The 17,225-nt window shown below is 41.1% G+C and overlaps 1 protein-coding gene across 3 annotated transcripts in view; it reads left to right on the plus strand.

The window, feature by feature from the left end:
• Nucleotides 1-15,788, plus strand: part of DSP (desmoplakin) — a 38,786-nt gene extending 22,998 nt beyond the window's left edge. Inside the window, exons 14-24 of one of the 3 annotated variants that reach the window (XM_074146853.1) lie at nucleotides 135-339; nucleotides 862-1,079; nucleotides 1,875-2,041; nucleotides 2,357-2,495; nucleotides 3,844-4,037; nucleotides 4,894-5,056; nucleotides 5,646-5,729; nucleotides 6,413-6,520; nucleotides 7,152-7,250; nucleotides 8,070-10,361; nucleotides 11,900-15,788. In XM_074146853.1, the coding sequence (XP_074002954.1) occupies nucleotides 135-339; nucleotides 862-1,079; nucleotides 1,875-2,041; nucleotides 2,357-2,495; nucleotides 3,844-4,037; nucleotides 4,894-5,056; nucleotides 5,646-5,729; nucleotides 6,413-6,520; nucleotides 7,152-7,250; nucleotides 8,070-10,361; nucleotides 11,900-15,094 (6,864 nt within the window). In that variant the 3' untranslated portion in view covers nucleotides 15,095-15,788. The remainder of the gene's footprint in view (nucleotides 1-134; nucleotides 340-861; nucleotides 1,080-1,874; nucleotides 2,042-2,356; nucleotides 2,496-3,843; nucleotides 4,038-4,893; nucleotides 5,057-5,645; nucleotides 5,730-6,412; nucleotides 6,521-7,151; nucleotides 7,251-8,069; nucleotides 10,362-11,899) is intronic. The other 2 variants (XM_074146854.1, XM_074146855.1) reach the window with 2 other exon arrangements.
• Nucleotides 15,789-17,225: the final 1,437 nt, after the last annotated feature.

Raw genomic sequence — 17,225 nt, forward strand, 5'->3', positions numbered from 1 at the left:
GGGTAGGTTTTATTCTAAAATGTGATTACTTTGGTTTTTTCTATAGGGGTATTAGTTTGTTCCTTAATGATTAACTAGTCATAAGCCTTCACCAATTGCTTCTTTTTTCAAAATTCTCTTATACTTCATTTCAGCTGAAAACAATGCGTAAGGAAGATTACCAAAAAATAATAACTGACCTGGAGATCCATTATCAAGAATTCCTAAGGAACAGCCAAGGCTCAGAGATGTTTGGCGATGAAGACAAACGAAAGATCCAGACTCAGTTCACTGATGCTCAGAAGCACTACCAAACCTTGATTATACAACTGCCCAATCAACCACGGCAGCCACAAACAGGTTTGTCGTCCTCCTGTTTTTTGCAGAGGTTGCTTGGGTTTCTTTGTTTAAGGTGACGTACTGCTTGGGTTTCTTTGTTTGGGGGGTGCATTCTTTTTATGTGAAAATGTTCTCATAAACATATGAATGGAAACATGTTCAAGAATTGTACTTCTGTCTTCCAACGTAACACAACTGGCCATGTGCAGGGAAGAGTATGTTTTGTTCTTCCTTCCTGTGGGAATAGTCCTCTGAAGTTCATGGAACTTGCTGGGAAAATGAGAGTAATTCAGTCCATCTGTTATATTTTCAGTTACTAGTAAGCAAAACCTCACTGCTGGATTTGAGGAAACAAGTTTCTCTTTTTGTGAAGGGGAGATTTCATTGCTTGAAACAGCTGCTTAAAGGCCCAGATCTTCTACCTGTTCTCCGTTCTACAGATCAAATCAGTGCTTTGGCACTGCACTGCACTTTGGCACTGCATTGGCTTCCTATATGTACGTGCTCAGTTTTCTGGCAGTTGACACACAATTCATTTTACAGTGGTCCCAACTGAGACCTGTCCTGTGGGTTCCTCAAACACCATCATCGTTAATGAGAGAAACCGAGAACATGAGAAGCAGGAGGCCTGGCTGCTGATGGAGCTTCAGAAACTTCGGCGTCAGATTGAAGCTTCTGAGATTCGGATGGTTCAAAGAGCTCCTCTTGGAGTGGATCAAGGGGCTGTGCATGACTTTTCAGTCAGAATAAAGGATTTAGAGGTAACTGTGAATGTTTTCCTTTGAACATCTGAAGCTTAGTATGAATCTGTGCTGCAGAGTGTGTTGCAGTTGTATTTCTGATTAGCTGGAAAAGACACACCCAAGCAGAAAATTCTCAATTGGAAGTTAACCATGACAATTTGGTTTGGAATTTAGCTCCTATGTAGAAAAAATTGACTCTTGGATTTTAGAAGTCAAATTATGTCAGGCAAAGAATACAGAAAGCCTGATGTCAAGTGGACGTGAGCTCATGTTAAACCTCATCCAGGTTAAAGCACTATTAATATCCTTTTGCACAGACCCCACTTTACCACCTACCCCTGAAGTGCTGTCTGTGGGTATAGAGTGTCTAGATGAGGCTTACAAACTCCCTATCCCAATTCTTAAGATTTGAAGGAGACTGGAGAGAGAAGATTAGTAAGAAAAGAGAACAGGTTAGGTATATGAGAAATTCCCCTGAGGCAATGAGGTTGCAAAGGTCTTAAGAGCAGCAGGACCTTGGCACATCTACTGAGTGCAGTAGGCAGCTGGCAGTAAAGTGCTCTGCTTTCAATAAAGCTATTTCAGAGTGGATGAGGTGCTCAAAAAGAGGTATTACCTGTTGTTGACTGTGCAAAAAAGAAACAACCCAATGTTACTTACCTTGAAGAAAGCACGCTGGGGCACTGCTTAAGTCCTCAGTCAAGCTGATTAGGTAACAGCAGACTATTTGGGCAAGGAGACCAATTGCATATGTGCTATAGAATGATCTTTCAGCCACCAAAAATGTGTAAATCAGGCATTCTCTTTCCCTAGGGTGTGCAGAATGACTCTCAGATAATGGCTGAAACCCTCAATAAGCATAAGGACTTGCTGCCTAACTTCAGAGGCTCTGAAAAGTATGTGTACTTGCAGTCAGAGATAAACGCCCTTTTTCAAAAACTGGAAAACATTAATGGTGTTTCTGCTGGCTACTTAGACAGGTAAGAAAATTGAGGTTATAGCAATAAATCATTTACTTTCTTCTGTAATTCCTAGTCTAGAAACCTGCCTCTTGTTACAAGTAATGTAAAATTACATCTTCTTTCCTACAAATGCTGTACATGAGTGTAGAAAGAGACACTTATGTGAAATTTTCCCTTTTCTGGAAGACTTTAAAAAAAAAAAAGTGAGAATTGTGTCACTGAAATTTCTTCTGTACTGTCTATTCTCTTTAACTAATGATCTGCAATTAATTAGAAACGTCACCTTTCCTGGCCCCAGTCTATAATAAATTTGTCTTGTATTATTTATTTTAGCTTGAATGCGCTGAGGTGTCTGCTCCAGATTATTCTGCAAACAGAAGATGTGATCAGAGTTTTTGAAGTCAGACTCTCTGAAGAGGAGACTGTTCCTTTGGATCTTGATAAAGTAGAGGCTTATCGGGCTTGTCTGAAGGTGAGAGGCCAAGATCCAAGGACACAGCAAGGCAAAATTTGTAGCTGCCAGCACTGGACTATTGAGTTGGGTGAAAACCTTCTAAAACCACAGGAGATGGAAATGCTGATCCTGTCGTATTTTATGATATACACATAAAATGCTTTTGCAAGTTATTGGAAGGAATTTATGGGTTACTACTTCTTCCATCCCCTGGTTGCTTCTGCCCCCACAGAAAAGCCAGTGGCGTGGAAGGTCTCCATAATCCATTTATGTACAAAATTATCTGTGTTTATTTGTACCACTTATGAAGCTAGATTTGAAGCCAATAACTCCTTTCTGGCAAAAAGGCTTTTTAATTGCCCTTGTCTTCTATTTGTAACAAGTAAAATTGAGTGTTATTGTGTGTCTTGGTTTTGCCATAGAGTCCATTTTAAATGTTACAGTGAGAACTATCCATCCTATACAAGGGGAGAAGGCAAAGAATAATTGCTTTGAGCACAAAGTTGGCTTGCAGAACCAGTCTTTATCTGGCATTGAGCAGGCCCTTTTATGCACCGCATACCTTTTGGAGAATAGGCACTCTCTCATTCTTTCCTGTTCTCAGGTGCAGTAGGGAAAAAGAGTCTAAGTGGTACAAATGGAGAACAACCAGGTTACCATTTTATTATGTTAAATGAGAGCTGCATTTCAGTTTTTGGGAGTTGTTCTCAGCTGGTGTGAATTTGAGCTACACAAAATAAAAATGCTTGAGCATATTATCGAAGGATGCAGTTATCCCCGTGACTGGGTGATGCAAGGCAGACTGCCTGCACTGTATACGCCATTCGATGATACCCCACAGTACGCCAGTATGTGCACACAAACAAGCGTGTGTGTAAAGCAACATCTCCATGAAGTATGTTTATAAAAATGTAAACAGGAAAAAAAAAATCTGCAGATTTTCAGATAACATTTAAAAACCTGAGGCTTGGATTGCACATCTATTGCAAGTGCAGGAATCTTTTATACTTCAGTGAAACTTTCTAGTCAGTTGTTTCCAAGAACAAGCAAGGCAGGCTCTTCCCTTTTTTTTGGTAACTGCTCTACACTGTTCTGAGAAACTGAAATGTTAGCTACAGAATATGATGACAGAGGCCTTTGCTTTGGCAAATTATTTAAGGGCGAGTCTAACTTTAAACACATTCTTAAGTCACTCTGTTTACCAAAGTCAATGTTTCACTTTAGATACATTAAGTCCATCTGACATCAGTGTACATACCTTACTGAATTAGAAACAATCTTTAGACCCCAATAGGTTGTGCATGCTGCTTATGGTTGAATTCCTCTCAAGAATAAAATGTATGATGGCATTTTGTTTTTTCTCCAGAAAATGAAAGCAGACCTAAACATGAAGAAATCACTACTGAATGCCCTGGAAAACGAGCTACAGAAAACCCTTCAGATTCACTCACAGTCTTGCCAGTCATACGCCCTGTATGACATGGATATTGGAAAGTTCTGTGACAAAGTTACCCAGCTAATGGACCGCTGGCAGAGAGCTGATAAGCAGATAGATAACAGGTTTGATCATATTTCCTAATAGCTTCTTCCTTGCTATTGTTACTAAGATCATCTTAACAATGAGTCTAAAAGAACTGATGTGCACTAATCATCACTTCCAGAGGACAAATTATGACTTCAGGGCAGTAACATGTAGGTTGAACATACTTTAAAAGGTATTATGTAAGACTAAGCAGGAAAATGTAAGTTATTCATTAAAATGTGTAACCTATGTACTAAGGAGTTATTAGAATTATTTTTTTTATTCTTGCTAAAGTTCTTGGATTAAGTACTTCCAGTCAGCATTTTCCCCCTCAAACAAAGCAACCATGCTTATTCCTGAATACCCTATACCTGAGGGTTAAAAAATTAACACTAAGAATTAAGTAAAAAAAAAAAAAAAAACCCAACCATTTTTTCTAATGCTTTATTGATCTGAAGGCATATTCAGAATGTTTTGGGGTTTTTTTTGGGGTATGGTTTGTTTTGTTTTGTTTTTACTTCAAGCCAAAATCTAGTCCTATTAATAAAAATTGACTCATTGCTAGTTGTTTCAGTGAAAATTGAGAACGAGTACCGAAGTCAGTGAACTTGATTCTTATCACTGCGAGGTTTTATTCATCCCTCACTTAATTGCAAGGAAGTGCCAACCTCTCTGGCAGAGATACTCAAAAGTGAGGCACTAAAACCCCTTGTTGGGTGACTAATAATCAGTAAAAGTTGCATTTATTTGAAATTTTTGTTCGGAATCTCCTTTTAGAGCTTCCCATAGTTTTACTTAGTCTATTACTTTAAACATTTTTCAGAAATAAGACAAAGAGAGAGAGAAAGAGAATGCACTTTCCATTTTGACGGTTTTCCTTTTTTTTTCTTCTAGATCATGGGATTTAGAAAGGCAGATCAAACAGCTGAAAACTTACCGAGATCTCTACCAGGCTCTGTGCAAATGGATCTGTGATGCCAAGCGCAGGCAGGAGTCCATCGAGTCCATGAAGCTGTGTGATTGCAACAGTATCATGAGATATCTACATGATCAGAAGGTATGCAGCACCTGGATGAGTTGTCTTCAGTTACCTGGATTTTAAATTGTTTTGCTATTTAGAAAGTATCAGTATCAATACAGTCTGAAAAACAGTGGCCTGTTTTGAATTATAAAGTATGCAAGCTACCAAAACCCACCACGTGTAGAAGGCAGGAGAGAAGTTATTATCCTCATTCCTTTCTGTCAGCACTGCTACAGATTATGAACAAGACCGTTTTTGGCTCATACATGATCACTGACACTTTTATATATCAGCTTTGAGTTAATTCAAGAGACTGTATGATAGTGCAACTTAGGGGACAAATTATAGCACAAAAATAAAAAGCAAGGAAATACACCTAAGCTAAAGTCAAGTAACTCTCCCTCCCCAGCTCTGGGGGCTGTTCAGTTGCCAGGTGTCCTTTCTGAGAACAACCTTCTCACACACAGGGAACTTGCCATGCTAAAAACTGCATAGCTCCAGGTCTCAGCCTCTGGGCTTGCAGTGGTCTCATAGCGTGGGTGCCTTCTGATGGAGGCAGCGTGTACAGGAGGAAATACGGGCAAATCTTGAGGGAGTGCTTCACAGCTCACTTCTCTCTTGACAGAACTTGCACAGCGAAATCTGTGGGAAGCGAGACAAAGTTGAGGAGCTTCTCAAGCATGCAGATCAGTGCTCAGCTGCAATTAAGGTACTTGGCATTTTTATGGGGTGTGGTTTTTCATGGTCAGGCTCATCCCATTGTCTCTGTACTGCTGGCAGGTGAAATGTCGGCTCCCTGGTGTGTGTGTATGTGCAGAAACTGCTGGGGTGAAGCATTTTTCTGTATAATGCAGATTGGCAGGAGGAATCGTGTGCAATAGCGATGAAAATCAAGAAGATGGAATGGTTTTGTGGTCTTTGCAGTTTTGTCACTTTTATATCTGTGCTTTCTCTGGCTCAATCGTACTTTCTGTGACAAAGATCTTGCTGTATATGTGTTGTGGTGTATGTGATATGAAAGAGATACAAGGCAGTTATTTCTGATGATGTTTTGATAACAGTACCTAGACCAGTTGATCCCATGAATCTTTTTCACTTCAGGTTAGCCCTCAGCTAATGGAAACATGTATCTTCCCTTTTTTTCTTTTTCCCTTTGTCATTCTCCTACATGAGTCTCCACTTGAGAGGTGAGATTCTGTTTATGGTAGAGGATCATCTGTACATGGCCAGAGGTATAAGCAAGGGAAAATGTAACTTTTTATTAAAAAAACCCAACAACAAACCACAAACAAAACAACTCCAAAACTTCATTTACATTTTGGGAAATCCAGATGCCCAGAGAGTTCCTTGGCAGTTGCTATGTGGGTCTTACCTTTCTCTGTTGCTTTACAGGATTATGAACTACAAGTTGCTTCCTACAGTTCTGGATTAGAAACATTGCTCAACATACCTATCAAGAAGTGTGTGGTTCAGTCTCCCGCAGTGCTGATTCTGCAAGAGGTATCTTTCTTTCCTCCCTATTAATCTTTTGAAAATATTTGTTTGTCCGTGTGAGCCATTGTGAGTCATATCCAGCTGTATTCTAATAATAAGCACTGTCATTGGAAATGTGTACTAAGCATGTAAGCACACAGAATTAGTGCAGAATAGTCACTGTGCTGTAAAATCATACTTGGGCTCATTTAGACAGTAGATTAGCCCTCAGGAATTTGCCTCATTCCTATTCAATATCCATTGCATGCATATTGTGAGAAAGTAAGATTCATGCCCCAAGTGGTTTAGTTGCTTTCAGCCTGGGAATTAACCACTATTAAAAGTTTAACTTGGGTTGCTTGTGACTGTCAGACAGGAAGGGCATGATGAACCAGCGGATGAAGCCTTGGATTTAGTATCGCAGCAACTGTGGGGGAAAATAATCTTGAAAAAGAAGGTGTGGGTTTATCAGAAGGGAGAATTTATACGTTTGGGGTCCCCAGAAAGTCATGTGAATTTGTGAGGAGGAGAATTTCTTTTTACTTTGTCGAGTCATGTTTTCTCAAGTGGATTGGAATCCTTTAAATGAGCTGAGACATAGGTATCTTCATATCTAACTCTCTAGTACAAGCGGCTAACAATTCTCTTTCTTTTCAAGGCTAGCGAGGCTCATTCTCGCTACATAGAACTTCTTACAAGATCAGGAGATTATTACAGATTCTTAAGTGAAATGTTAAAAAGCATGGAGGACTTGAAGGTAATCTGACTCTTATTTTCATTACCTTTTATATTTATCACAGGTTAGCAAGTTATCACTGCTCAAAGACTTTCTGCTTCAGTACAGTGCAAAACAGTCCACAAAACTAAATCCTGAGCTCAGTGGTGTGCCGTGAAGGAGGCATATAAGCAGTTTCATGCATCTTTTGTCAAAGAGTACAGTATCTTGCAAAGTTACCTCCAAGGTTATGTGTGAGGTGTAGAACATTAGCCTTCTTGGCAATTAGGAGGTGCTCATCAAAGCATACAAGAGGTCCTTCTCTGTCCATCAGAACCTTGACCTCAGTGACAGTACAGTTATCTCAGTGCTGAAAACTCAATTAACTCATGGTTAAGGGGCCACACCTCGTTTCAGGCCATATGTACAGTGTTTCAAATGGAGTTACTCCTGATTTGATTCAGGAGTTTAAGAAGTCACAACGATGGAATGTGAAACACCTGTTTGAAAATTGTGGAGGTTCTAAATGAGGATGTTTAATACTTTGGTGGTGAACTCTTGGTACATCAGATTTTACTATCTGTATTGCATCTCCCCCCCCACTGTCAAGTACCATTTCCCCTCTGAACGTCATTATGTTGATTTCTGAATAAGATTTGACTCTGAATAATTAAGGATTCCAGAGTTTGTCTTGATGACATTAAATAATAAAGAATTTTGAGCTCTCATTGAAGCAGAGAAAAAAATGCTTTGTAAGTTGTCAGTGTTACAAATGTATATTGTATTGCATGTGATGATTTTGAAACAGTTGTGACAAATGTTTATGTGGGGTTTTTTTGTTTTTCTGCTATCATTTTGCAGATGAAAAACACCAAAATTGAACTTCTGGAAGAAGAACTTAGGCTTGCCAGGGATTCAAATTCAGAGACAAGCAACAAACATAAATTCCTGGAGCAAAATCTGCAGAAGTATCAGATGGACATTTCTCAGCTCAAGGCAAAGCTGATGAGTTTGGAGGAGATGAAAAGACAAGCTGAAATGGATGGAAATTCTGCTAAGCAAAACCTGGACAAATGCTATGCCCAAATAAAGGATCTAAATGACAGAATAACCAGGCTGACTTATGAGACTGAAGATGAGAAAAGGAAAAGGAAGTTGCTGGAGGATAGATATGAGCAGCAGAAGAATGACTATGACCAGTTGCAGAAAACGAGACAAAATGAGAAAGACAGCCTTGGTTGGCAAAAGTTAGAGTCTGAGAAGGTCATCAAGGAGAAGGAGTACGAGATAGAAAGATTAAGGGTTCTTCTGCAGGACGAAGGCACACGGAAGAGGGAATATGAAAATGAGCTGGCTAAGGTAAGAAACCAGTTTAGCGAGGAGATGAGTAATTTAAAGAACAAGTATGAAACAGAAATTAATATTAAGAAGACCACAATCCAGCAGATAGCTGCACAGAAAGATGATGATGCAAAAGGCCTCAGAGCCCAAGTTGACAGACTGACAAGAGAAAACAGAGACCTTAAGGATGAGATTGTGCGGCTGAACGATGCCATTCTGCAAACCACAGATCAACGGAGGAGGGCAGAAGAAGATGCTCTTCAGCAGAAGGCTTGCAGTTCTGAGGTGTCACAGCAAAAGCACCAGTTAGAGCTAGAGCTGAAACAGATCATTCAGCTTCGTGGTGAAGACAACTCAAGGTACAAGCAGGCTCTTGAGGAGGCTGCCTCAACTATTCAGGATAAAACTAAGGAGCTGGAAAGGTTAAAGGTTCAGCTTCAGGAAGAGGCTAAAAGCCGATGGGAACTTGAAAATGAATTGGCTAAGGTAAGGAACAGTTATGATGAGGAAATAATTAGTTTAAAGAACAAATATGAAACTGAGATTAATATCACAAAGACCACAATTCACCAGGTCACCATGCAAAAGGAAGAGGACACAAATAATTATAGAACACAGCTTGATAATGCTATGAGAGAAAATAGGAATTTGTGTGAGGAAATTAGGAGACTGAAAAATACAATAAGTCAGACAACAGATAATCTACGGAAAATAGAAGAGAATGCTCAGCAGCAGAAGGCAGCTGGCTCAGAGCTTTCTCAGAAGAAACAGCAGCTGGAGATTGAGCTAAAACAAGTTATTCAGAGGCACTCTGATGAAAGCATGCGGTACAAACAGTCACTTGATGATGCTTCCAAGACCATTAAGGAAAGAAACAAAGAGATCGAAAGGCTGAGAAAGTTGTTGGATGTAGAAACAAGTCAGAGGAAAGAACTAGAGGATGAGAACAGTCAGTTAAAGAGAGTCCAGTTTGACCTGCAGAAAGCAAACACGAGTGCTACTGAGACAATTAACAAACTGAGGATCCAAGAGCAGGAACTGGCCAGACTCAAAATTGACTATGAAAGAGTTTCACAAGAGAAAAAAGGGAGGGATCAAGAAAGTGCAAAGTTCCAGAGCACTATAAAAGACCTGCAGATCCAGAAACATAAGCTGGAGGAAGAACTTTGCAGGCAGAATAAAAATTTGATGGAGGAGACGTCCAGGAGGAAGAAACTGGAAGAGGAAACAGAAGGCATGAGGAGATCTCTGAGAGACCAATCGGTTAAAATAACTAATCTCACACAGCAGATAGAGGAAGTGTCTATTGTAAAGAAGAGAAATGAAGATGACCTTAGACACCAAAGAGAAGTATTAGATGGTCATGTGAGAGAGAAGCAGAGATACATGGAGGAGATAAGAAAATACACGTCTGATATTGAGACTTTACGCCGTCAGTTGGTCCAAGAGCAGGAGCAATTAAAACAGGCTCACCTACGATATGAGCACTTACAAAAATCCTCTGAGGAGAAAAGCAAAAACTTGAATGAGTGCAAAATAGAAATTGAAAGGCTTCAGTCTCTCACTGAGAACCTTACCAAGGAACACTTGTTACTGGAGGAAGAGCTGCGAAATGTTAGATTGGAGTACGATGACCTCAGAATGGTCAGAAGTGAAGTTGATGAGAAAAATACTGCCATTGCTGAACTAAAGAATCAGCTTCAGACAAGCAGCAAGCAAACCCTGGAACTTCAGGGGTTGATTAATGATTTACAGAAAGAAAGGGAAAAATTGAGACAGGAAATTGAAAAATTCCAAAAGCAAGCTCTAGAGGTATTCATACATATTTTGATCCCAGCTTTACTGTCTCTCAGATATATAATTAATTGCAGTGTCCATTTGAATCAACTTAATTCACGCTTTCCTGTTTAAGTTCACTGTACTTGTGACTAATATCCCCTTTTTGGCCCCTTCCCTTGTCCATTTTTAAACAAAAATAGCAGGATTTGGCCACTTTCTTAAACTCTTTACTCCCTGGGAGCTGTGCTAGGCAGCCATAAACTGTCTTATTGTCTAGCTGAGCCTTGCCCTCAGCCCTTGCCCCAGGAGAAACCCTGGGTCTGTGCTAGTCTCCACCAAATCATCCTAGGGCAAGGTGAGAGTACATGGAGAACCACTGTGCTTTAGCTGTACCCTGCTGACTGTGCGCTTCCCCAGGCGGTTTCAGCTAGGATGGGCTAAAGCAGTCCTTTGAGGCTGACCTGCGTGCTATCATGAACTAAACCAGGTAAAAAACCTAGAACCAACAAACTGTCAAAGAGCTGCTTAGCTGGGTAAAGTGTTGACTACAAGTGAGGATTGAAGTTGATGTTGTCAGCTGTACCTAAGGTACTTAAAGACTACATTTCATTGACTATTTTGGGGATTTATATTACGAAGTCACTAAGGGCACTTGCAAATTTTACAACTGGCCCTTATTTCTTAAACTTAAGGCAACAGTATAAACAAGTTAAAGAAAACTTGTTTTTGGTATTTCATTCTTCTGCCTGGTTTCTTGTCCAAAGAGCTGCTGTTTAAATATATACATGTGAGCACTTGTGAAAACATTTCTTTGCTTTTTCCTACACTTGCCCGTTATATTTGTTCCTCACTCCCATTCTCAGCTATTCTTTCCTTTATTCAGTTTTTCTTTACTTTAAAAATCTTAATACTAATTTCTTAAAAATATTAACATTTAGGATTATGACATCTGTGCATATATATATGCATGTATCACAAGTACATAAACTTGCATTCCATTTAATATGGGCTGTATGCAAATGTGCATGCTTGTAGGTGTTTGTGTATATGTATACATATAAAGACATTAAGTGAATTAAAAATTAAAGCAACACAAGTAGAATTGTTTGGAGCAACATGTGAAACTAATAGGAAAGTGAAAAATGAGTCATATATTTCCTTTTTATCAATGTGTGACCAGTCCTTAGCTGATACAAATTCTCCCAGGTTAGTAGGACTATGTCAGGGTACACCTGCTGAGCATCAAACTCTTAATGAGTCTTGAATGCTCTGTGTATATGTAGGTGTACTATGAGAATTATTAAAAAGTTATAAAGAGCTAAATAAACCAGCAGAAAATCAAGCCTATGTATAACAGAATGGAGTCTCCAGTAGCTCTAGAGACAATATCAGTGAAGCGACAATGTACCTTCACTGGTTTACGTATATCCATGGCCTTGGGTAAGGCAGTGCTGCGACTGGAATGTTTTCCAGTGGAAGCTTGCTGCACGTTAAATGACAGGCTGAAGAGCATTTTAAGTGGAGGGCATAACTCTAACCATTCTCTCTTGGTTTATTTCTTTAAATTGTAGGCATCCAATAGGATTCAAGAATCCAAAAATCAATATAGTCACATTATGCAAGAAAGAGAAACCTTGCTGATAAAAATGAGTGCTTTGGAGCAAGACAAAGCCAGACTGCAGAGACTGGAAGAGGAGCTGAACCGTTTGAAAGTTACCCTGGAATCAGAGTCTCGTTTGAAGCAACGCCTGGAAAGTGAGAAGCAACAAATCCTGAATGACCTCAATCAATGGAAGAGCCAGCACTCCCGGACAGAGGAATCCATAAGGAAGATCCAGTGTGAGAGAGAGAAGAGTGAGAGGGAGAAGAACACCCTGAGGAGTGAGATTGAAAGGCTGCAAATGGAGATCAAACGGATCGAGGAGAGATATCGGTGCCGACTGGAAGAGACTGCTGTCAAAAACCAGTCAGAGTTAGAATCTGAGCGTCTCAGGCTGCAGAGAGAAATTGAGAAACTCAAGCAACGCCCATATGGGTCCCACAGATCCACACAGACTGAGGAGGACTTCTGTATTGATGCCTCCAAGTTGCTGTTCAGTGGTCTGCGGAAGAAGATTACAGCAATGCAGCTGTATGAGTGTCAACTGATAGACAAACTCACTCTGGATAAGCTGCTGAAGGGGCAGAGGTCAGTGGAAGAAGTCGCAGCTGACATTGAACCCTACCTCAAAGGGGCAGGTGCTATTGCAGGGGTCTCTCTTTCACCCAGACAGAAGTATTCCTTTGTTGAGGCCAAACGGAATCAGCTGCTTACAGCGGAAAACGCAGTCCTGCTCTTAGAAGCCCAGGCAGCAACAGGAGGCGTGATAGACCCACATCGAAATGAGGTATTAACCGTGGACAGTGCTATCGCCAGAGATCTGATCGAGTTTGATGACAGAGAACAAATCTATACAGCAGAAAAGGCTATTACAGGATTTAAGGATCCTTTCTCAGGCAAAACCGTGCCGGTATCTGAAGCTATCAAGAAAAACTTGGTTGACAGAGAAACTGGGATTCGTCTGCTTGAAGCCCAGCTGGCTGTAGGAGGGATTGTTGATCCTGTCAACAGTGTTTTCCTACCCAAAGATGTAGCTTTGTCTCGTGGGCTGATTGACAAAGACCTGTACAGGATCCTAAACAACTGCCAAGGCACTACAAAGAACTTCATTGATCCCACCACCAAAAAGGCAGTCACATACATGCAGCTGAAGGAAAAATGTAGGATTGAGCCACACACCGGTCTGCTTCTCCTCCCAGTGCAGAAGAGGAGCATGTCATTCCAAGGAATCAGGCAGCCCGTCTCAGCAGATGCACTGCTCGAGGCTGGAATTATTAAGGAATCGACAAGGAACGACTTGGAGAGAGGTGCGATTACAGTGGAAGAAGTGAGTGAGAGAATTATTGATTTCCTTCAGGGCTCTAGCTGTATTGCAGGTATCTACAATGAATCTACTAAAGAGAAACTTGGCATTTACCAGGCTATGAAAATAGGTTTGGTGAGACCGGGGACAGCCCTTGAACTCCTGGAGGCCCAGGCAGCCACAGGGTTCATAGTGGATCCTGTCAGCAATGTGAGGCTGCCTGTTGAGGAAGCCTACAAAAGAGGCCTTGTTGGAATTGAATTTAAAGAGAAACTTCTCTCTGCTGAAAGAGCTGTCACTGGGTACAAAGACCCAGAAACCGGAAACATCATTTCTTTATTTCAAGCAATGAACAAAGAGCTCATAGAGAGAGGCCATGGCATTCGTTTGCTGGAGGCCCAGATTGCTACTGGAGGAATCATTGACCCCAAAGAGAGCTACCGTTTGCCAGTAGAGACAGCCTACAAGCGTGGCTACTTCAATGAAGAGCTCAACCAGATCCTTAGCGATCCAAGTGATGACACCAAAGGGTTCTTTGATCCCAACACAGAGGAGAACTTGACCTACTTGCAGCTGAAAGAAAGATGCATAAAGGATGATGCGACAGGGCTCTGCCTTCTGCCTCTGAGAGAGAAGAAGAAGGTGGTGCACACCTCGCAGAAGAACACCCTGAGGAAGCGCCGGGTTGTCATTGTAGATCCAGAAACAAACAGGGAAATGTCCGTGCAGGAGGCGTACAGCAAAGGCCTCATAGATTATGACACTTATACAGAACTAGCTGAACAGGAGTGTGAGTGGGAAGAAATAACTATTACAGGATCAGATGGTAGCAGTAGAGTAGTCCTTGTCGACCGAAAAACAGGTAGCCAGTATGACATCCAAGATGCTATTGATAAAGGTCTGGTTGAGAGGAAGTTTTTTGACCAGTACCGTTCTGGCAGTTTAAGCCTGACGCAGTTTGCAGACATGATTTCCTGCCGTAACGGCACTGATGAGGTGTTTCGGCATGAGTCGGTGACTCGGTCCCCCACAGTGCTGAGTGTGAGGAGTTCTTCCTCGCTGATCAGGAGTGGTTCTTTCTCAGAGACCCCGGAGGAGTGCAGTCCCATTGCAGCCATATTTGACACAGAAAACTTGGAGAAAATCTCCATTTCAGAAGCTATACAGCGGGGCATTGTAGATAGCATCACCGGGCAACGGTTACTTGAAGCCCAGGCCTGCACAGGGGGCATAATATGCCCTACCACAGGCCAGAGGCTTTCCCTTCAGGAAGCCACCAGTCAAGGCATCATTGATCAGGATATGGCCACACGTCTCAAACCAGCCCAGAAGGCCTTCATAGGGTTCGAAGGCATAAAGGGCGGACGCAAGAGGATGTCAGCGGCTGAGGCAGTGAAGGAAAAATGGTTGCCTTATGAGGCTGGGCAGCGGTTCCTCGAGTTCCAGTACCTCACTGGAGGTCTGGTGGACCCAGAAGTGCGTGGAAGAATAAGTACTGAAGAAGCCATTAGAAATGGATTGATTGATGGTCGCGCTGCCCAGAAATTGCAAGACACGAACAGCTATCCCAAAATTCTGACCTGTCCCAAGACCAAACTGAAAATATCCTACAAAGATGCAATGAATCGGTCAATGGTGGAAGACATCACTGGGCTTAAGCTCTTGGAAGCAGCCTCTGTTTCATCTAAGGGCATATCCAGTCCCTACAATGTCTCCTCGGCACCTGGCTCTCGCTCTGGCTCTCGCTCTGGCTCACGTTCAGGCTCACGCAGTGGATCTAGGAGGGGAAGTTTTGATGCGTCAGCAACCTCTTCATATTCTTACTCATACTCAACCTTCAGCAGTGGGTCTATTGGGCGCTAATAACAAGTGAGGGAATGTGTCTACATTTTAATATTGTTTAGATTGTTTTCTATCCCCTTTCCTAAAAAAACCCCAACAACAGAGTAACCCAAAGCAAAACCCTGAAGTCTTTTCCGGGTGTGTTCAGTTTCTCTTCTGAAAAAGCTGTAAAATGCTTGGGTGCAAATTTATGGAATATAAATTAGGGGATGCAAGAAGTCATATTTGTGCATTTTGAGTTTTGGTTCCCATTTCCTTTTACTGTTTGGATTTTAATTGGTCTCTGTATATTTTAAACACTCTGTCATATGCCCTCTCCTGGTATCTGTAACTGTCAACCCATAAGCTGATAACTGTGGTTTGAAAGTCTTGCAGTAGTTAATTTTTTTTCCGCATAGACCTTTTCTCAATTTGCTATTATGAAGAAAAAAATACTAACAATCTGGACAGAAAATGCCTTTAATATTGGTTTAGAATCTATACTATATCATGAAAAGCTCTGTTTTCCAGATGGTCTACTTCTCTATGTTTGGCTAGCCATTTTCTTAAGTATAACTTGGTGAATATAAAGGGCTATTATTAGGCTGGGCTTTTGTTTTACTGTTACCCATATATATTTTCTATGGTTTTGCTTGATTTCCATGTAACGAAAAAAACAACAACCAACTGCACCAAGTGAGCTATTCTGGGCAATAAACTTTTGAAGTTTTAAAGTACTTGTTGTGTGCTTATTAAATTTATCTATGGACATTTTTGGAGGTACAGGTTAGAGAAAGTACTTGTTACTTTTTCTAAATATTTCTAACTTTTTCATAAAAATAGTGTACAGGCCCATTATTTTTCATGATGTTGATCCATCATTTTTATGAATGTGGACTCTGACTCTGAATTTTGAGTAGAAAAATGAAGGTCGCACCAGTAATGGAAACTAGGCCCCTAGAAGCAGAAGGCCAGTTTCTGCAGTTGGTTATAGACTTGATGATGACCAGAAGCATATTTCTTCTGCTCATGATGCAGCCTATTGTCTCTGCAGCTACAAGGGACTGAGTCAGATTCTCCCTTATGCATCAGTGCAACTTTGGACAGTGAGCAGAACAAAGATATAGTGACAGGGCTTAGCCAACCAGTATGGTGGCACAGGAGGATCTTTCAAAACCTGAACAATCACCTCCTGTAATGTCCTCCCACCTCTTCTGCTGGCTCTTGAAAGCCTATTTTGAGAAAATAGTAAGAGTCTATCTGAGTTTGCATGATGCCTTGCTGTCAGTAGCTTACTGACTCCTTTAATTGAGCTGAGAAACCAGAGCAGGACTAAGTGATCCTAAGATTAGAGGACACAACGGGGTTTGAAACCACTTCAGCTGCCACGGATGTTCTTCAGCCAGAGCAGAAAATGATTTGTGTACATCAAGACCGTCCTGTCCTCTCCCATTTGTCACACAGTGCAGATGCCTCTGGGTAGGCATTATGTTCTTAGCAGGGTGATCACTTACAAGAATTTACTTTGGTTTTAGACAGTTGCTAGTACAGAGCTTTAATGAAAAAAACTATTTGCCAGTTCCTGAAATAAATTCTTCCTGTAAATAGTTGAAAGTGTTGCCTGAAGCACGTACCTGCTTTTAGCCATGTACCATGTAGGAACTCCACCCGTCTGTGAATTTTATCAGTCGTCACAGGTAGAAGGAAGCTGATAGGCACAAGTGCTAATCGCTGTTAATGATGCTGCCTCATTTTTGTAACATGTTCCTTTTCTGCAGTAAGGAAGAGCATGGTTTTTGATACTGCTGTCTCTGGCTAAAGTGTACCTTTTAGCCTGAAAAGCATTTCCAGTGTTTTCTGAAGATGAGAGCTGTGTATAAAATCTCTGCCATATACAAATTGTCCTCAGTCACTAGACTAAGAAATTAAATGGAGTGGTACAAGTCAGTGGTAGAGATCTCTGTAGAAAGTAGGTGAGAAAGTGCAACCCATCTCTGAGTAAACTCCGCAGCTTTGGAGGTTTGTCTCTACGGCTGAAGTTCATTGCCTCTTCCGCTATGGTACAACCAGTGCCCGAATGGCTTTTGGACAGCTAGGGAGAAGCAGCCCTGTAAAAAAAAACTCACCACGTTATTTAATCCCAAGTTTAAGACTGTTTCTGCAGTCTTAAATG

Source organism: Numenius arquata, chromosome 4 (assembly GCF_964106895.1).
Source record: "Numenius arquata chromosome 4, bNumArq3.hap1.1, whole genome shotgun sequence".
In the NCBI taxonomy this organism is placed as follows: domain Eukaryota; kingdom Metazoa; phylum Chordata; class Aves; order Charadriiformes; family Scolopacidae; genus Numenius; species Numenius arquata.